This window comes from Lagenorhynchus albirostris, chromosome 1 (assembly GCF_949774975.1).
Source record: "Lagenorhynchus albirostris chromosome 1, mLagAlb1.1, whole genome shotgun sequence".
NCBI classification, from domain to species: Eukaryota; Metazoa; Chordata; class Mammalia; order Artiodactyla; family Delphinidae; genus Lagenorhynchus; species Lagenorhynchus albirostris.
In genome coordinates this window covers 177,273,740-177,295,555 of record NC_083095.1, presented here as the reverse complement: position 1 = coordinate 177,295,555, position 21,816 = coordinate 177,273,740, and the positions used below count along the sequence as shown (strand labels likewise).

General features: G+C 38.8%; 1 protein-coding gene across 1 annotated transcript in view; it reads right to left on the bottom strand.

Annotated features, from left to right (window-relative positions):
- MALRD1 (MAM and LDL receptor class A domain containing 1) overlaps positions 1 to 21,816 on the bottom strand; it is a 567,689-nt gene that overhangs the window by 23,887 nt on the left and 521,986 nt on the right. Inside the window, exons 37-38 of the mRNA XM_060121258.1 lie at positions 6,500 to 6,579; positions 6,311 to 6,407 (exon numbers count right to left, since the gene is read on the bottom strand). Of these exons, the coding sequence (XP_059977241.1) occupies positions 6,311 to 6,407; positions 6,500 to 6,579 (177 nt within the window). The remainder of the gene's footprint in view (positions 1 to 6,310; positions 6,408 to 6,499; positions 6,580 to 21,816) is intronic.

The following is a 21,816-nucleotide window of genomic DNA, read 5'->3' as shown; positions in this document are numbered from 1 at the left end:
AAAACAAAGATATAGTCTCTCCACAGATCTGGGGACATAATGAGTAACAAACGTCCATTCTCTAGTCAACACCTTTTTGTTATATAGACAGAGAGTAAAGGAAGTGTGTTTTCAGAGACAGAACCACCAAGAGTTGAAGCAAAAAGCAGCAGAGATGAGAGGCAGATGAAGAACACTGCTGGGTCCAGGTCTTCCTGAGGTCTGATCTCTTTACTCCTCCCCTTGTGCTCTGGAAGACATGTGCATTGTTACACTAAATTCTTTATTTTGATTAAGGTGCTTGAGATGCTTTCTTCCCCTGCAATCAGAGTGTCCTCACTAATACATTCAATGGCAAGTAGCTAACAGAAAGGTCAGAGAATGTATAATAAAATCCAGGAACCGCATCTCTAAAAACAACTTTCAGAGTCTCGTTGCTGTGCTTAGCATTGTCGGAGCATGCAGTGCTCCATCCTGTGTTTTTAAGAAATTAATACAAAAATGTTTCTTTCAAGTCACTGAAGGGCCTCTTATGCTACAGATTCTTTTTATAAAATCCAGTGAAAAATCTTAAGGTTAAGGTTTATTTAGAGAGAATGATGAATTTCCTGCTCACATAAATTCCTGCCTATCTCAAGGTTTTGGTATTATTTTCAAGGTGAGTCACTGTTATCGTTTAGCCATCTCTTGGCCAAGCATTCTAACTTGCTTTAGGGCTTAAAAGATTTCATGCAAAAAGACATTTCTTAAAAGTTAATGTGCAACATTTTAATTTATAAGTAATTAGTAGACACGAGCAAAGTTTTTGTGATGGTCAGAAGTATGGATAATGTTCAATAAAGTATAGATAGCCTTAAATGGGCGTGTATTGGGTATCAGTTATTCATACAATGCTAGAAACTGGGGATGTAAAGATACGAACTGGTTAATACGGAAATAGTTTAGTAGTAACACTACATAATGGAGCTATAACTGTCTTCTTTAGGATAACATTCTGACAAGTCAGTGACTAACCCTGAAGGGATGCCAGGATATTTTTACTTAGTATCGAAAATACATCAGTTTGTATAGCTCTGCCAGGCAGAGGGTGTGAAAAGCCATGCACTTTGGGGAAATGGTGAGACTTTTCCCAAGGGTAGGGTGTATGTGGAGGGGGCAGATTATGGAGAATTAAACTTGGTGCAGTGGTCTTTGAACCCTGCCACTTGAGTTTTCCCTAAAATAATTTAGAAAAATATGCATCTCCTTGTACATTTTCATGTTAATATCTAAAATTTTTATAAGTTTAGTGGCTGCAAAGAATATAATTTCTGAAATATTTTATATTGAGTTTTATAAAATTATGGAATTTGCCTGCCATCTCATCTAAATGACAAAGCCAGTCCTGCTAACTATCCAATCAACCAAATCAAACTTAATTTTCAGAAAAAGACTGACTTCATTGTTAAACTCAGATGCATATGTTAAAATGTGTCCCAGGGAATCTAAAAGAAAATGGTACAAATGGACTTATTTAGAAAACAGAAAGAGACTCACAGACATAGAAAATAAACCAAAGGGGAAAGGGTGGGGGGAAGGGATAAATTAGGAGTTTGGGATTAACAGACACACACTACTGTATATAAAATACTGTACTGTACTACTGCACTACTGTATGGCACAGGGAACTATATTTGATACCTTGTAAAAACCTATAATGGAAAGTAATCCGAAAAAGAATACATGTAATATACACATATAACTGCATCACTTTGCTGTACACCAGAAACTAACACAACATTGTAAAACAACATACCTCAATTAAAAAAAAATCATGATTTCAAATTCTAAGTGGGAAAGGAGAGAAAGAGGAGGAGAGACAGAGAAAGATTGGGAAACTGAGAAGATAAATTTGGCAAAGATTTATCTCCTGTTTCCCTTTCAATATTGCTTATCTCAAATCTCTTTTGCTACAGGAATCTCTTTTTGGTAAGTTTCAGGATAAGTGTAAGGTAATGAGGACATCTGGGAAAGAAGAAACAGGAGAGGCAATGCCCTGGGGCCAAATGCACCCTTCTTAGAAGAGAATCTATGAAGTTTGAGCATCTGTAAATTGACTCCCTTGAAACTATTTGTGCCACAAATCCTTGGGAAGTGTCTGAGGCCTCAGGGTAAGCCTCCCCCAATCCAAAGGACTGGCAGAGGGATCGTGGTAGCTCTGGGTTGGGTCTTCCCCACCTTTGGGCCCAGGCAGGTCCAAAGTAGGAGCTTCCTCACTGTGGCCTCTGGGGCAGGGTGTGCAGTGAACAATTCAGGAGATCACTTACAAGAGAAATACAAATATCACTGTCTTGAGTGATACTTGTTTGGGGGAGTTATAGGGAATAAAACCACTGTCTTTAGATTTTGGAAATCAGAAGAGAAGGTACTAGTGAGAGAGAAGAGGACAGGGCGGTAAGTCAGCAGTGAGGAGCAAAGAGGAAGTGAAGGTATAAAATTACAGAAGAATGACAGAAATGGAGGAGAGAAAGGAGAGGTGGCTCTGTCAGGCTGGGCTGTGGTACCACCAGTGTCTGCCTGAGAGGTCTCTCCATAGCCCTGACAGTACAGGCTGTCCAGTAGGAACCTGAGGAAGGTGTGAAATTTAGGGTTGTTTCTGAGGACTCCCACTGGTTGGGTTAATATGACAACTTATTTACATACTGCAATGATTAATTTTATATGTCTACCTGGCTAGGCTATGGAGCTCAGTTGTTTGCTCAAACACTAGTCTAGATGTTGCTGAGAAGGAATTTGCAGATGTGATTAGCATTTACAGTCAGCAAACTTTAAGCAGGTTACCCTCCAAAATGGGGGTGGGCCTCGTTCACTTATTTGAAGGCTGTATGAGTAAAGACTGAGATTTCTTGAAGAAGAATTCTGCCTCAAGACGGCAGCAGAAAATCCTACCTGTGTTTCCAGTCGGATAGCTTGTCTGGCAGACTTTGAACTCAAGCCTGCACCATCAACCCTTACTTGAATTTCCGCTGCAAGTTTCATGCTTGCCAGTCCCCACTATTACAGGAGCAAATTCCTTGAAATAAATCCCTCTCTCTTATCATATTACATTATTAATTTTCTTATTAATACAATTAAAATATTGATTATTTCATTAATATTAATAAATATAACTTATGTAACTGATATTACATAAATGTAATATATGAATATCTAATTCTTTATATAGAGATATATGTTAATTTGAGATATCTTTATATATTATATACTGATATATTTAAACATGATAAGACAATATAGTAATATAACAATAGTTATATAATAATTACCAATATATTAATGATATATATTGTATAATATATTATGTTTATACATTAAATATATATTATGTATTTGATATTTAAAGATATATATATACACAGAGAGAAAGAGAGAAACAATAGGATATCTAACTAGCTAGCTATCTTTCTATCTATCTATCTATCTTATCTTTCTGTTTCTCTGAAGAACCCTGACTAATACATGTATTTCCTAGCACAAAACCAGTATTTCACTTAGTAGCTTTGTTTCTGTTTTTCCCCACTACGTTAAGTCCAGACTGATTTTCATTCATATTTGTATCCACATTGTCTGACATATTTTAGGCACATAAGAAACAACTAAAGAATTAATAGGGGATTTCCCTGGTGGCGCAGTGGTTAAGAATCCGCCTGCTAATGCAGGGGACACGGGTTCAATCCCTGGTCCTGGAAGATCCCATGTGCCGTGGCGCAACTAAGCCCAGTGTGCCACAACTACTGAGCCTGCTCTCTAGAGCCCGTGGGCCACAACTACTGAGCCCATGCACAGCAACTACTGAAGCCCATGCATTCTAGGGCCTGGGCTCCACAACAAGAGAAGTCACTGCAATGAGAAGCCCACATACCACAACAAAGAGTAGCCACTGCTCACCACAACTAGAGAAAGCCCATGTGCAGCAACGAAGACCCAATGCAGCCAAAAATAAATTAAAAAAAGAATTAATAGTTGGGTAAGATCTTCTTAATAGTAATGGATTAAAATGTCGTATGTTTTTTTCTAACAAACACTATCATTTTATAATAAATTTGCCTTAATTGATGATATCAAGATTGGTGTCTGCTAATTAACATGATTGCAGACTGGACATCTGAGGAGAATTCAAGTGGGAGGCACATACAAGTTGGCACCAATGAAAATGCAGTTATCCAGTGCTCTATGACACAGAGATTTGCAGCAAATCTAAATCTCTGACCACAAACTCAGGTGTGCAAGAGATGATTCATTTAAAGGAGGCAAGAACATACAATGGAGAAAAAACAGCCTCTTCAATAAGTGGTGCTGGGAAAATTGGACAGCTACATGTAAAAGAATGAAATTAGAACACTACCTAACACCATACACAAAAATAAACTCCAAATGGATTAAAGACTTAATGTAAGACCAGACACTATAAAACTCTTAGAGGAAAACATAGGTAAAACACTCTTTGACATAAACCACAGCAAGATCTTTTTTGACCCACCTCCTAGAGTAATGGAAATAAAAACAAAAATAAACAAATGGAACCTAATGAAACTTCAAAGCTTTTGCACAGAAAAGGAAACCATAAACAAGATGAAAGACAACCCTCAGAGTGGGAGAAAATATTTGCAAATGCAACAATGGACAAAGGATTAATCTCCAAAATATACAAAGAGCTCATGGAGCTCAATATCAAAAAAACAATTCAATTAAAAAATGGGCGGAAGACCTAAATAGACATTTCACCAAAGAAGACATACAGATGGCCAACATGCACATGAAAAGATGCTCAACATCACTAATTATTAGAGAAATGCAAATCAAAACTACAATGAGGTATCACCTCACACCAGTCAGAATGGCCATTATCAAAAAATCTAGAAACCATAAATACTGGAAAGGGTGGGGTGAAAAAGGAACCCTCCTGCACTGTTGGTGGGAATGTAAATTGACACAAGGACTATGGAGAACAGTATGGAGTTTCCTTAAACAACTAAAAATAGAACTACCATATGACCCAGCAATCCCACTACTGGGCATATACCCTGAGAAAACCATAATTCAAAAAGAGTCATGTACCACAATGTTCACTGCAGCACTATTTCCAATATCCAGGACATGGAAGCAACCTAAGTGTCCATCGACAGACGAATGGATAAAGAAGATGTGGCACATATATACAATGGAATATTACTCAGCCATAAAAAGAAATGAAATTGAGTTATTTGTAGCGAGGTGGATGGACCTAGAGTCTGCAATACAGAGTGAAGTAAGTCAGTAGGAGAAAATGCTAACACATATATATGGAATCTAAAAAAAAAAAAAAGGTTCTGATGAACCTAAGGGCAGGACAGAAATAAAGACTCAGACGTAGAGAATGGACTTGAGGACACAGGGAGGGGGAAGGTTAAGCTGGGATGAAGTGAGAGAGAGGCATGGACATATATACACTACCAAATGTAAAACAGATAGCTAGTGGGAAGCAGCAGCATAGCACAGGGAGATCAGCTCGGTGCTTTGCAATGACCTAGAGACGTGGGATAGGGAGGGTGGGAGGGAGGCTCGAGAGGGAGGGGATATGGGGATATATGTATGCATATGGCTGATTCATTTTGTTGTACAACAGAAACTAACACACCATTGTAAAGCAGTTATACTCCAATAAAGATCCATTAAAAATTTTCATTAAATCTTATTCTGAGCCCTTACCTTGTTCAGTTTATGGGAAAGTCAATCACTTTCATTATTGGGGTGATGTGTATCCCACACAGGTGATGGGAAGATGGGTATTGGGTAGGAAGCCCCAGGGTCCTGAAAGGCACTGTAGGTTGTGAGGTCTTAGTTATGCATGAGCCCAGCCCACAGAGGTCCTCCAGCTGCAGCAGCTCTTGGCCTCTGTTCTGTATGTTGCCTAGAACATGGGAGTCTTGGTCTGGAACACTGGTGCTTAGAGCCAGCCTCCCTAAGCAAGTCAAGAAAGGATCCCGTTGGCAGTTGTGCTGCCTTCCCCGGGCACTACCTGAAAGTGGGACATCCAGCGCCTCATGCCTTTTTAATTTGGGGAGAATGTCAGATTCTGTTTTCTGGGGTCATCAAAAATGTTCCTAACAGAATTGGAAAAGTAAACTTAATGCTTTTTATTTAAAACAAGAGTGATTATCATTAAGTAGCTCTTGCTTTCTACTCAGAAAAATAAATCCATAAAGTATGGAAAACTAAAGTTACCAGTATGTAATATGGGATGAAAGGAAAATATAGCAAATGAAATGTTTCAGAAAATTGGTCTGCCACAGCAATCAAAGGCATCACTTACCTTACTGGTACTTTTCTCTTGGCAAGAAAACACAAGACCGCTACTGTTATATGAGTCGTCAGGAAAGCGAATCCAATACCCAGGAGGGTCCATATATCTGGAATTTCAAACCAATGAAAAATGTAAATATTCAGTGAAAAATACTAGAGACTCCAAAACTCAAGTGACTGTGGTCATAATGTAACCTACTGTTCTGAGTGTCCGTGAAATCAGCAATGGGAGGGTTAACCTTGACATGGCAACGATTTCCCTTCCATCCTTGTCCACATCTGGAAATGAGATAAAATGTAATAGTTGGCAAAAAAAGAAGTAGAAACATATGTTAGCAGTATTGTCATGGAATAAAATGATGAATGTCAATAAACAATGAGATACCAGGAATGTGGGTAACTTTGATACGAAACCAAAAATGTTAAACCAAAGCAAAAAGATAATTAAATTGTATTCTTTTCACATTATTGTGTAAGATGATTTTTTAAAATATTTATTCCCTTCTTAACTTTATCTGTAAGGTGGGGACTTGATTTCTTTATCTGTAAGGTGAGAACAAGGCTAATTTCTTGCTTTCAAAAATTGACTTCACTTTTCACCAGTGTCCAATATTACTTTACTTTTTCATTTGTCTCAAACTCAAAAGCTACACATTTTTCAACAGTGAATGGATTTCAGTTCTTTCAGATACCAATAGAGAATATTCAAATTATAGATTAACATAAATATAAATCAGAGAGTATTTTTATTTCTCGTTACAAGGGGATGATCCTTCAAGTTCATGGATTTGGAATCAGGTTAAGGATCAAATTGGATATACCATCAGTCCTAGAGGATTTCACTACCTCTGCTATATTTAGCGACATACGTGATGAAACTTGTAACACTAGGGACATGTCCTCTGATATGGATGGCCTTCAGAAAGTTCAGAACTGGAGACTAGTTTGTGCCTCAAAGGGAGACGAGGTTTATTTCTAAGCAGTGAATGTGGCAGAATTTCTCTGGTGGAGTGTGTTTGCATATGAGTGTGAAAGCTTAGGTACACATTCTTGTTTACCAGAAATAACAGGATACAAGTTAACAAGGGTTTGGTTGAATTTCCTGCCAAATTCATGGTACATGCTATACAACAGGATTAAAAACTAGCTTTTGAATGTGTGTGCTTAAAAGTGGTGTGTTAGGAGCCATGCTTCTTGGGCACACAGGTGATATATTTTTTTCTCAGTCTCTCTTTTGAATTTGAAAATCTGAATGACCAATAGCAATTTCTTCAAAAAAGAAAGAGTTTCTCTAAATATAAAAAGCTTAGTGTCTCCGAAGAAGATATACAGACTGCCAACAAACACATGAAAGAATACTCAACATCATTAATCATTAGGGAAATGCAACTCAAAACTACAATGAGATTATCTCACACCAGTCAGAATGGCCACCATCAAAAAATCTAGAAACAATAAATGCTGGAGAGGGTGTGGAGAAAAGGGAACACTCTTGCACTGCTGGTGGGAATGTGAATTGATACAGCCACTATGGAGAACAGTATGGAGGTTCCTTAAAAAACTAAAAATAGAACTACCATATGACCCAGCAATCCTCTACCGGGCATATACCCTGAGAAAACCATAATTCAAGAAGTCATGTACCAAAATGTTCATTGCAGCTCTATTTACAATAGCCAGGACATGGAAGCAACCTAAGTGTCCATCGACAGATGAATGGATAAAGAAGATGTGGCACATAGGTACAATGGAATATTACTCAGCCATAAAAAGAAACGAAACTGAGCTATTTGTAATGAGGTGGATGAACCTAGAGTTTGTCATACAGAGTGAAGTTAAGTCAGAAAGAGAAAGACAAATACCATATTCTAACACATATATATGGAATTTAAGGGAAAAAAATGTCATGAAGAACCTAGGGGTAGGACAGGAATAAAGAGAGACCTGCTAGAGAATGGACTTGAGGATATGGGGAGGGGGAAGGGTAAGCTGTGACAAAGTGAGAGAGTGGCATGGACATATATCCACTACCAAACGTAAAATAGCTAGCTAGTGGGAAGCAGCTGCATAGCACAGGGAGATCAACTCGGTGCTTAGTGACCACCTAGAGGGGTGGGATTGGGAGGGTGGGAGGAGGGAGACGTAAGAGGGAAGAGATATGGGAACATATGTATGTGTATAACTGATTCACTTTGTTATAAAGCAGAAACACACCACTGTAAAGCAATTATACTCCAATAAAGATGTAAAAAAGTAAAATAAAATAAGATTAACACAAGATCTCATTCGTTAACCAACTAAACTTTCTGTTCTCCCTTCCCTTTGTTCTTTGATAAAAAAAAAAAAGCTTAGTGGTTCAAGGAGGCCCATAAGAATGCCTTCTTTCCTTAGTAAATACTCTTTAAAAAGTAGAAATTTAAGATAATTTGATTGTTTTTGATGCCTCTGACATTCAAATTAAAATAAATTAGAATGTTTAAGATTGGAGTATTTGTTTTTTATTCTCATAAACTGTAATATGTATTCCTTATCAGTTCTCAGGTTGACAATGTGAATCTGCATGTAAGTCCTTCACATTTTGCCTGGACTCCCTTAAAATCTTCTTGAATGGGGTGGGTCCTCAATTCTTGTCTTGGAACACGGAGACCTGTAGTGATGGTATGCTAGAATTGGCATGCTGAAGTTCCTTTTGCTTTGAGCAATGGCAGTGAAAGGAATTTCTCTGGTCCCATCTCCCTGAGGACTGCAAGCTAGAAGTGAAAATTGAGCATCCTGTCCTGTCTGCTCTACAGTTTGGGGGACTCATCTCCTCCAAGGTGACCACAGATCTCTATTAAAGATCATTAAGACGTTTTAAAAAGAAAAGGCTAGTCATCTTCTTATTACTTTTCACAGGCAATCTTGGTAGGGAAACGTAGATATTTCACTCAACTATTTATTTCTCCTTAGCAAATCAGCAATATTAGCATACCAAAGGAAAAATAAGAGACTGACTTTTCCTGAAGAGATAATGCGAAGATTGTTGTTTTTAGTAGTAGCGTGTTGGGTAATATTATAGTTGTTGGGGGTGAAGGGCGAAAGCTTTTGTGGGGAGAAATCAGATAGGGTAAGTGGATGAGATATTGGGAAGAACTGGGTGTGCTTTGGCTAAGCGGTCGCCAGCCAACCAGAGGAGACCAGTCCCAGTGGCCATTCCAGGCACAGCTGTGTGAAAGCTGGGTGGCTGTTAGAGTCTGGAGGGTGTGGGGAGTGCTGCATAATTGGTGCCAAGAGTGAGGTCCCTAAAAGAATGTGGCAATGAGAGTCACCTTATTTGCTTGACAATTAAGGACTAGATAGACCTTTTTAGGTAATGTTTTAGCTATTTTATGATTAAACAAGATCGAATGCAATGGTGATTCCACCTATTGTGCAATCCAAAAGGATCCATAAGAATGATAAACATTTTATAATATTTGTGCTAAAGACTAGGATACCTCAGTCTAAATTAGAATGCATGTTTGTTTTGTTTTAATGTCAAGAAGAAAGAAATGTTAGATGTGATGAAATTATGTTGGAGGTCTTCTTTTTCATAATGAGTCATAAGAATCGGTTTAATGAAAAAAAATTAACTGATAACTTGACAAAAGGGAAGAAAATGACTTGTTTTTATTCAGAAAGCACCCATAAGAAAAAGCTTTTGAGGAAAATTTGATTTATTCTGAGCTAATCTGAGGCTGTGTGTTTTATCACTTATTTCATATACCTGATGGGTGTAAGTATAGCACTGGAGAATTTCAGCCTTATTTTTAGAATGGTGGAAGTTCACACTACCACTTAATTATCCCCCAGATTCATTTAACCACCCACATTCCTTCCCTTCCCTCCACCAAATCATAAGCATGTCTATGGTTTGGTTGGGAGGGAACCACAACCTGACCTCTAGAGTTAATCTCATTTTCCTTGGTGTAGCCTTTTGCCTCAGGACCCTGTCCAATGCATTCCTAAAATCAACAGTGATTGGTTCATAGAGAGACATGGACATAAGTTTGTCCAGTAAGAATTTTGTCACCAGTGGGTACATATTGATGGATATTTGTGGTAAGAAATATCCTCTGCCCAACTCTGATGTGAAAAAGGGAGAGTATAGCCCTGTGAAGCTACAATTTTGCTACAAAAGCAAGCCTGAGGATAAAACAAACAGGAAGACAAGCCTAGGAAATCATGGAGAAATGGAGGAACAACCTGAATGGCATTGAAAACTTTCCAATCCATTCCTGTTTCAAGCCTGCTCTGGGTTTAGACTTTTTAGATACATGAGTCAATAAATTCTTTATTTGTTTGAGCCAGTTTGAGTTTAGTCTTCTATTATGAGCACACACACAAAACCAGTTTTCCTACTCTTTCATTTTGATCCCTGAAGTTCTCCTCATTAAATCAATAATCCCTTATTCATAAAATATTTATTGAATGTCTACTATGTACAAGGTAGTCTGCTAGATATAAAAAAGATGGGCAAGACATGCTTGAGAATTTATAGGAGCATAAACTTGGGAGATAAAAAACACATTTCAAAATAAATAAGAGACAAAGCAGAAAATAAAATATATGAAGTATAAGAAAGGTAAGGAAAGGTGCTAAAGAAGAAAATGAAAAAAATAGCTTTGGGCTTCCCTGGTGGCGCAGTGGTTGAGGGTCCGCCTGCCGAGGCAGGGGACACGGGTTTGTGCCCCGGTCCAGGAGGATCCCACGTGCTGTGGAGCGGCTGGGCCTGTGGGCCATGGCCGCTGGGCCTGCGCGTCCTGAGCCTTTGCTCCGCGACGGGAGAGGCCACAGCAGTGAGAGGCCCGTGTACCGCAAAAAAAAAAAAAAAAAAAAAAAAAATAGCTTCAAGAATCTATTTTTCCAGAGCCAGAAAGTGAAAAAATGTGCAATCTCAACTAGACATGAATGGAACAGCTGATATATTAAGTTATATTTATTCCAAAGCATTACACATTTATGTATGTATTGTACAACAATGTTTCAGAGGAAAATGGTTATCTAAATATATAGAAATCATCTATGACTGATGGGATCTCGAGAGATATGTTTGAATTATGTTCAGATTATTAATGTGATGCTAAACTAACCTCTAGATTTCCCAATTCTTTACTGCAGTATATTTTTTCATCCATACTTACTCTAATTTTATAGTTTTTTTTTTTTTTTTTTTTTTTTTTTTGCGGTACGTGGGCCTCTCACTGCTGTGGCCTCTCCCGTTGCGGAGCACAGGCTCCGGACACGCAGGCTCAGCGGCCATGGCTCACGGGCCCAGCCGCTCTGCGGCATGTGGGATCTTCCTGGACCGGGGCACGAACCCACGTCCCATGCATCGGCAGGCAGACTCTCAACCACTGAGCCACCAGGGAAGCCCATGAATATCATTTATAGAAACCAATAGCATCCTACAATGACATTCATGCTTCAGAAAACTACAGTATACTAAGCCCCATAGAGATTGAATTGAACACCTGCTGTGTGCTAAACAATATTCTAAATGCTTTAATGTATTACTTGTGGAACACTAATGTTACAAGATAAGAGTTATTTCCCCATTTCATAGTTGAGGAAATAAAGGCCCAGAGTGGTTGAGCAGTAAGTCACCAGAGGTACACACTGAACTAGACTTTAAACTACATCTCTTTGGCTCTCGCGTGGCACTCTGTTCACTACATGGTTTTGCTTCCCCATGGTCTTCCTAAAGTTGGAATATAGTTGTTTGTAATAGCAGTCAACCTCGCAATTTTTGTATGTTAGGAGAGAAACAGTGGAGATATTCGTGATCCTCATGGTCTGAAAACTCCCATTTATCACATTAAGCTTTACTCTGGAAACATCTAGGTGTAGGGGAGGCAGATGTAGAGCTGGGAAAAGAGTAAGTAATGAGAGTCAGGGCACCTGGGTTTCAGGCTAGACTCTGCCACTTTCTAGCTATGTGGCTTTAGGAGAGTCAAATCACTTCAGTTTCCTATTTATAAACAGTAAGAATTACAACTCACCTAACAAGAGGTGTAGGAGAATTAAATAAAACAATGCATGTGAAAGTACATTGCTAACTGTAAAGTGTTATCTATGTCAGGCTCTTTGATGACCAGCCTCTTGCTTTCTGGTGTAAATCATGGTCCTGACCATTCCCTGACCTAACATACTGGCCCTCCAGGGAGCTGGCATCTGACAACTGCCCTGTCTCCATCCCTGCCTGAGCAACAGTAAGACTTAGGGAGTGGTGAAAAGACATTGCCACAGCTTCTATTTTCATGACTTATTAATTATGCCATTTAAAAAGCATTTTTACATCTGAATATGCCTGGAGGCTCTTGAGCCAGTTATACAGGGAGGGGAAGGAAGAGCAGGTGTTTAGGATGCTCGCTGCCTGTGATGAACATTTCTACCCCCCACCCCGCCCCGCCCCATCCTCTGTGGTTTCTACCCATCGGAAGTACTCCAAGGGGGAGAAAGTAGTGCCGTCCCAACTTTGCACGAAAGCATCAGCTCAGACCGAGCGCCTTCTGATCCCTAGGCTGAGCCTGTGCCCGCAGAAGGGGAGGGGGACAATTGAGGTAGCCCCTAATGGGGCTAGAACTCAGGTTCTCGAAACTGCTGCACCTATGCTCTTGTCATCGCACCATATGAATATTTATAAAATTCTTACCATATTCCATTTCCTAACAAAAAAGCAGCGTATATATGATCAGATTTTGTCCTTAGGGGATGCTTACTTGAAAATACAAATCACATGCTGCTGTGTGGCTTTTACTGCAATGTCCACTTGGATTGGTAGTCGAGTTGCACAGAATTGCAAAGGTAGGGAGGAGGCACATTCATGTTATTTCAAATTGTTACAACAGAAACAACTTTAACTACTTCAGAGAAGAAATAAAGCAGATAAAAATTGTCCTTCTTTTCCCCTTTTGCTCATACAGATAGCTGATGTGACACTAAAAAACCCCCAGAAAACTCCCAAAATTGATGTTTTGAGCTTCTCACGTCTGCTTTTTTTCCCAACTGTTATGAAGTATTATTTCCCTGGAGTTGGATGGAAGGGGGAAAGAACAGCAAAGAAACTAAATAATTCACAAACTGGGCAACTGAAAATGGCTGCAAGTCAATAGAAACCAGTCTTGTTCTAAGATAAAGATGATAAAGGCATTAAGTGTTTGCTGTGGAGCGTAAACTAGCAAGAACTAGGATTCTGCACTTTTTCTCCTGTCATCCTATGAAGTGTGAAAGAATTTTCCTTTAAAACATAGATTGTGACTTAATTCCAGCAAGTCTTTCTTCTTGTTTTCTCTCCTTCATTGAATATATGTGCACTGAAATACATACGAAAACACACAAGATGGTAAGGCTGAAAATTAGAAAGAACAAACACTGAATTGTCAGCCTCTGGAAGGAACGTCCACTAACCAGAGTACTCACAAGGCCCAGGGTGAGAATCCACGGGTGTTTAGGACTCACTTTGACCTTTCGGTGAAGTAACAAGGCCCTCTACTTGCTCAGTACAAAACAAAGAATCTTCTAATGACTTTCCAGTCAACTGAGAAAAAAGTCTAAACCCTGCACTCTTTGCTCAGTGAGTAATTGCTGAACACCTTCTGTATGCTAGGCCTTGTTCTAGGTGCATCGTAATCTATTAGACCACATGTTGTCTGGTAATGCTCTTCCCTAAACACACTAAGCTTGTTCTTGCCTCGGGGACTTCCTGTTCTCTGCTTTTCCTGACAGTTAAGTAGGGTGTCCAAATCTTGGAATAGCTTGAACTTCCATGGAATTGTGATCTCGACTCAAATTACACCTTCTCAGAGAGGCCTTGATCAGCAAGTTTATCTAAAATACATCACTGCCATCATCCCTTCCCCGTCCCTTCCTAGCAACCTGCTTACCCTAATGATTTTTCTTCGTTGCACTTGTTACTATTCAAATTTCATGCACACATGCACACACAAGCATATATATTATACATGTATGTATATTTAACATATATTTGTAAGTATAAATGTTAATATGTAAATATATATAGATTATAAATAATGTATATAAAATAAATTTATTTATGTATTATATGTATATACATACATATTTATATACTAAGCTCTATAAACAGAAACTTGAAAACCTCAACGAAATGAATGATTTTGCAAGGATACTATAAATTATATAATTAATGTAAGCAGTAGAAATCTAGAGTAGTTCAATGACACATATGATATTGAAAAAGCCTTAAAAACTGCTTCAAGGCCAGGCTATTTGGCTGCTTTGTCCTCTCCAAGTTTCTAGAAAAGGTAATTCTCATGCTTTATGTGCCGTTTCAGAGAATAAAAAGCTACCCAATTTACTTCAGAGATCTAATGCTTGTCTGGTAACAGAACCTCAAAAAATATTATGCACAGAAGAAAACCTGGGAGCAATGTCACTTATAGATGCCAAAATCCTAAATAAATTACCAACAATCTGAATATAAGAGTACATTGTGCTGTAAGATTTTTTAACTCATGGGTAAAAGGCAAATCAATCTGTACAAGAAGCAGAGGACCCTGTGAGAGAGAAGTAAAAATAGTAGAAGAACCTATTGTTCTAAATTATCCACAGGTTCCTTTCAATAGAGTTTCTATCTCTAAATCACTATACTGATGAATTTTCTCAAGTTGTTAATGAATAAATAATCCTCATGTTATATAAACTCTTCTAAACATAGAAAATGGATAATAACAATAGAACCGTTTTGTTATTAATGAAAAATCTCCTAACATATTTCCTGGTTTAGATCAATTTACTGGCGAATCCTCTCAAATGTTTAATAAACAGATAATTCCTAGCTAATTATCTCTGCCAATTACTTACCCTCAAATTTCTTTATAAGATTAGTAATTAGAAATTTATAAAATTTATAAAATTTCTAATTCCCTCCTAATTCCTTTCGAAACATATGAAAAAGAAAGGTTAACTAATTTGTTCCATAAAGTTACATATCTCTGCTACATAAATCAAGTATAGCACACACACAAAATCACAGATCGATCTCACTCAAAGATGTGCAAAAATCCCCAAATACAGTATAGAAAAAAATTATTACACAAGCACATGTATTTCCATTGTTTATATATCTTTGTTGTTAGAGTATGTGATGATCTCTTAAAACTTCACACCCTTAGACATAATGCAGAATGATGGTCCTTCATGTGTAACACCTGGTGAGGATGGAGCTCCGGAGGGCCACCTCTGTGGGTGGACTCTCTGAATAAGAATAGGGTGGTGCAGCTGGTAACGGAAGAAGAATGACTCTGTTAGAGGCTATTTCACCTTGTGAAAATCTCATAAATTTTAAGGATAATAGGTCGTTAACCACCTGGCTTGGGATACTCTAGGTACATAGCAGGAGAAAGAAATTGGAAAAAAGAAACAGTCAGGGCAAGAACAAGCTGGTGATGCTGACGGATCTTTACCAAAGAGACGCTGACTCATCTCTCCTTAGGTTTCAGCAGTTTCTGTTACAATAAATCCCGACATTAGATGATTTTGTGACACCCCATCTACAGAGCAATAAGCATTTCCCGTTAAATTAAAAAAAAATATATATATATAGTTTAAATGATTTCTGAGCACCTTACTACATTTGCAAGGAAATAAACATGCACTAAAAATGGCATTTTTAAGCAATTAGAACTGACATGTAGCATGTATTGGTTGTGATTATGCTACTAAATAGTTAACTATTTTTGTAGGATGTTATATTTATATATATATAATATAAACATAGATTAGTGCAAAATAATTGTCTTTTCATTTGATTTGCATTGCATATTTGTATTAAATCAAATGTTTTTTTTAACGTATTCAAGTAATTGTCATGCTGTATGTCCAATATTGTGTACCATATATTATGCACTAAAACATCTTTTTAAGAATCATTGTGTTGTTTTGAAACAAAGATTTGATACTTAATTCATTTGTTTGAAGATATTTATTGAGGGCCAGGTGCTATGCCCAAATTGTTGGGATAGCAGCATAAAAGCCAAAGTTCTGCCCTCACAAAGTGTACATTTTATCGAGGGAGGGGGGTGTAGAGAAAGACAATAAGCAAATACATCAGTAACTACGTTTATGGTGGAATTAGAGAGGTTGCAGTGCCAATGGAAGGACCAAGTTGGAGACACTGAGCGTGGACAACACTTTGAAGAGGATAAGATGGATTTATTGGGAGCTGGAATAGCAAGTGGGAACAAGTGAGGGCTGTGTTGTCTTCTTTATTTTAAGGGTATAGCTAGAGAGCATATTTGTTGATAATTCAGTAGATATGGAGAGGTTGCTGTCTGATAAAGAGAGAGGGGGTGATGAAATTCTTGGGGTGTGAGAAGGAATGGGCTCCAGAGCCCATGGGGACAGGGTCTTTTCTGAGATAGGATATGGATAAGAATGGGTCATTTGCTGATGGAAAGACTTGGGAGTTCTCTGCTAACAAATCTTATAAAGAAATTTGAGGGTAATTAATTGGCAGTGATGGTACTTTGGGGTGGGGGGCTTGAGGAAGAGAGGAAAATGCATGAAACTGGAGTAATTTCTGACTCAAAAAGCACTCAATCTAGAAACATATAACAGCATGTTCAAGCAGTGCTGAGTGCTCATTTGAGGTCATAAATATGACCTCAAACAGGGTTACGGTTAGGGGTGTGTGTGTGTGTGTGTGTGTGTGTGTGTGTGTGTGTGTGTGTGTGTGTGTGTGTGTGTGTGTGTGTGATCCGGGGGACTTTGTTATATTTATATTTTCATTACAGTATTGCATGCATATGGTTCAAAAACTCAAGCTGCACTAAAATTCTTAAGCTTCTAAGACAAATACTTTCAATCTCCTTAACTGTTTCTTCTAGTGTGAACCTCTATTTTTATTAATGATACACATATGTGGTGGTTTTGACTTATCTATTTTATTGTTATAGCTAAAAATTTCATTGTGTTATAAAACCAGCAGGTCCTTACTCACTGCCTCTTAGAGCCCTCCCTCCACCATTCCATATAATTAAATCCATATTCAGAGTTTATAATATTATTACTACATAAATATTGCTGTTAACTGCTGAGCCAATAGTGTACGAAAATTAACCATCCGTTTACTTTTTTTGATTTTTTGCTTTTTTCCTGGAGCTAATTATCCAATTTATTTTAATTTGCTAAGTTTTCTAGGCTTTATGGCTGATTCTTAAACTCTCCAACAACTTCTTAATACAATTTTCCACTAGATTAAAATATCAGACAGACTATTAAGACACTATTTCTTTTGGAGACTTCCGAAGTCCCCTTTGGGTTGATTCTTTGGGCCAACCTGGACTGCTTACTCTCTAGACCTGCTTTCCAGGGACTTTTCTGGGACTTCTCTTGAACATCACCCCGGTGTCCTGGATCCCATTTCCTCCTCTTCCTTGGTTTCCTCCTTCATTTTGTTAGGGCACAGACTAGGTGGGATGTTCATTTTTTTTTTTTTTTCGGTACTCGGGCCTCTCACTGTTGTGGCCTCTCCCGTTGCGGAGCACAGGCTCCGGACGCGCAGGCTCAGTGGCCATGGATCACGGGCCCAGCTGCTCCGCGGCATGTGGGATCTTCCCGGACCAGGGCTCAAACCCACGTCCCCTGCATCGGCAGGCGGACTCCCAAGCACTGCGCCACCAGGGAAGCCTGGGATGTTCATTTTTTGAGATCTTTTGTTTGAAATACAACACTCATATTCAATTTTTAGTTTGGAACTCAGTTTTGAAAATCATGTTATCTAATAAATAAGCCAGAAGATGTATCGTCTTCCCTCCATTCTCTTCTAGTTTCCAGTGTTTCTCAGATTATTCCTCATTCTTTGTATGTGAACTGTTACATTCATGGAGAGTGTTGTCATTCCCAGGTTTTCTGAACTTCCCCCATGGACAGTCTTTGTAGGGTTCTTTTTTCACTCACTGTACCTGACACTTCATCAGTCTGGGGAAGTTTTTGCATTATTTCTTTCACAATTCTCTTCCTACTTTATTTTCTCTGTTCTTTCTTTCTGAAGCTCTTACTTTTTAGATACTAACCTTCTGAATTGATCCTTAAATTTTCTTATTTTTATCACATATGTTCTTTGTCTTTATATTCTATTTTTTAGGAGAATTCTCTGCCTTTACCTGCCAACATTTTTATTAATGTTTTAAAATTCTGAGAGATACTTTAGATTTCTTTAGGCTCTTTTTTCTCTATTTTTTATAGACACCGGGTATAATATATTTCCTAACTCTCCGAGCACGTTAAACAGAATTAAACATTTTTCTTTAGATTCCCCACACTGTTTCTCTTTCATATGAATTCCATTTTTCTACTTGAATCTTTTGATTTATTAGTTTTATCTGTCTTTTATATTAGCATCTTTCCTCTACATTTGGTTATTCTTAGTTTTCTAGGTGCTAAGAGTAAAGCCCTGAAAAGATGATCACTGGGTCTCTGGCATGGGCTGAACTGGTTGACCAATGGGCTACATTTTAAGGCAACAAGCCTCCCTTTCTTGCCACTGCCCTATTATAGAATTTGTACATCTTTATTCTGGTGTCATTTAGCCTCTCAACTGAGCGAGACTTCAGTCTTTCACTGTGTGGTGGTGGTGGAAGTTTGGCATGGGGAAGATATAAAGCTAACTGCCGGAGTTTGGGGGGCTGTGAAGGAAAAGGAAAAGAAAAACAAGGTTTTCATCATTAAAAATGCAAACTGGCAATTCTTGAAGCAGCAGCTCATGGCTGTTCTCTGCTGAACCTACTCTTCTTGCATCCAGAGTGACACAATTTCTCCAGGGAATACATCTCCTGAATGGGTGGGTACAGCTGGGGCTTGGATATCTAACAACTCCTTACGGGCTTTCAACAAGTTATTTTCCAGCGTAGTGCTCCATTCTGCCATTGAGGTACTCAGTCCTCCAACTGTTGGGCCCTGTTGGGTGTCTATGGGGTGAATGCACTTATGCCTCATTGGAAGCCCCTTCTGCAGGTGCTTAGGCTTCAGCTTGTTCCACTCAGATAAGTCATCCTTCACCTATGTTTCCCTTTTAAAATGATCTTTTGTTGCCTATTCATCACTGCCTCATCCTTGTGGATTTATACGGCTTTTATTCTTTGTTGTTATTTTGGTGAGTCTGGAAAAGAGATGGGGGTAAGGCTTCCCTGGCAGCGCAGTGGTTGAGAGTCCGCCTGCCGATGCAGGGGACACGGGTTCGTGCCCTGGTCCAGGAAGATCCCACGTGCCGTGGAGCAGCTGGGCCCATGAGCCATGGCCGCTGAGCCTGCGCGTCCGGAGCCTGTGCTCCACAATGGGAGAGGCCACAACAGTGAGAGGCCTGCGTACCGCAAAAAAAAAAAAAAAAAAAAAAAGAGATGGGGGTAAACATATATGCATGACCTACTAGCTTTGATAATTTTCTTCCTCTACATTTAGCTGCCCTGGTGTATTCACAGAAAGGACAGGCAGTTAGGTACATTTAGAAGTGGAGTTTTTCCCAGTAAATAATTCAGAGAGAAATGATGAAAAGGAGTTGACAATATTACCAAGAGAATACTTTTAATAATGGACCATAGAATTTAACTTTGGTAAGAATGCAAGTAAAGACACAAGGGAGATGAGGAAGAATGTAAAACCTAGTTTGGAGTCAATGGTTTGGGAATCTAAATAAGAACAAAGAATACTGTAGTGAATATATTAGGTAGATTATGTAGTCTGGAGGTATTAGTCAGAAACAGTGTTATTTGAAATCTAAATAATGAAGCTGTTGGTGGTGACAGTGTCCAGGATATGCCCATAAGAAGGAAGAGATCTGCAAGTGTAGAAGGAAAGCTAATTGGGGAGAAATCAGAGAATTGAAAGGACCGAGAGTATTCTGAAGATAAACTCACTGACCCTTAGGCCACTAAGAATGATTACAGGACTGGCAACCCACACAGCTGAAAGCCACAATCAAAGGTGGGAAGGCAGATGCTAGCAACGAGGAGCGGCAAACAGCACAGGCAGAGGGCAGAGTTCTCAAGGCACAGCCTGTTTTTCGTGGTGGCCAGGAGGTGAAGTTGTTGAGGCTACGGGACATTTTGCTGACTGTACATCTAGAGACCGGGGGACAGAAGGAAAGAGTCTGGGAAAATGGACAGAGGTGGGGGACTGAGTTAGGTTAGCAAATCTATCTTACAAAATGAGATTGAAAATCCTTGGCCATAATAAATGACCTAGGAAGAAAAATGTAGAAATACTAACGTTTAAGGTAAGGCCCGAAATGCCTAAGTTTTAGTAGGGCTCAGGGTAGCTGCTCCATTCAGTAGTTTAAGAGGGTGCGATGTCTTAGGAGGAAAAGAATTAACACAATCAACCCTAGATAGGTGCCTGTTTATCTACCAAGACTCTAGGTAATGGCCTTTGAATTAAGGCTAATGCTCAATGATATGTGAATAATTAATATTATTTTAAAATAACTTTTGAAATGAAATGCAAAAATAAGTTTATAAGATGTAAAGTACAAAAGGAAGAGTTCTGATAGTACACAGTGTAATCTTTTTTTTTTTAAACTGCATCTTTTTTTTGGAATAAATTTATTTATTTTATTTATTTATTTTTGGCTGCCTTGGGTCTTTGTTGCTGCGCGTGGGCTTTCTCTAGTTGCGGAGAGCAGGGGCTACTCTTTGTTGTGGTGTGCAGGCTTCTCATTGCGGTGGCTTCTCTTGTTGCAGAGCATGGGCTCTAGGCGTGTGGGCATCAGTAGCTGTGGCACGAGGGCTCAGTAGTTGTGGCTTTCAGGCTCTAGAGCACAGGCTCGGCAGTTGTGGCTCACGGGTTTAGTTGCTCCTCTGGGTGTGGGATCTTCCCGGACCGGGGATCGAACCCATGTCCCCTGCATTGGCAGGTAGATTCTTAACCACTGCGCCACCAGGGAAGTCCATAATCTTAATTTTTAAAGCAAAGGTACATCAACCTATTAATTTTGATTATTTCTGAGGTTTTCTGTTTGATGTACTTCTCAATTTAAAATTTTTTCTATAATAAATACATTAAAATACTACTCTTTTATATGAAAGAAAAAAAGAAAAAATCTTCAAAACTATACAACACTGTGCATTGAATCTTTTCTCTTACTTAGATGTGTGCTTACTTAAAAAAAAGTTATTATACAAAACCTTTAGATTAATAAACCAGTTTGCTTTGAGATACAGGAAGGCTATGACACTTCCATCCTGAAACTCAATTAACACTTAAAGCCAATGATTTCCAAATTAGACTCACCATCGGCATCCTCCTCTGAGATCCCATTAAAAGTCCTTCCTGCTCTCGGGCCCACAGAGCCCAGCCATGATCATACTCCTCTTCTGTGGGCTAACACGCCATGGAAGATGGAGAAAGGCCTCTTCTCTTGAGGGTTTTCACCTTGACTTTCTCTAGAGCAATCTAGCCATCTCCTCAGCCACTTATCTGCAAATTAAGGGCTATCACAGAGAGTTTTCAGAGTAATTTTGA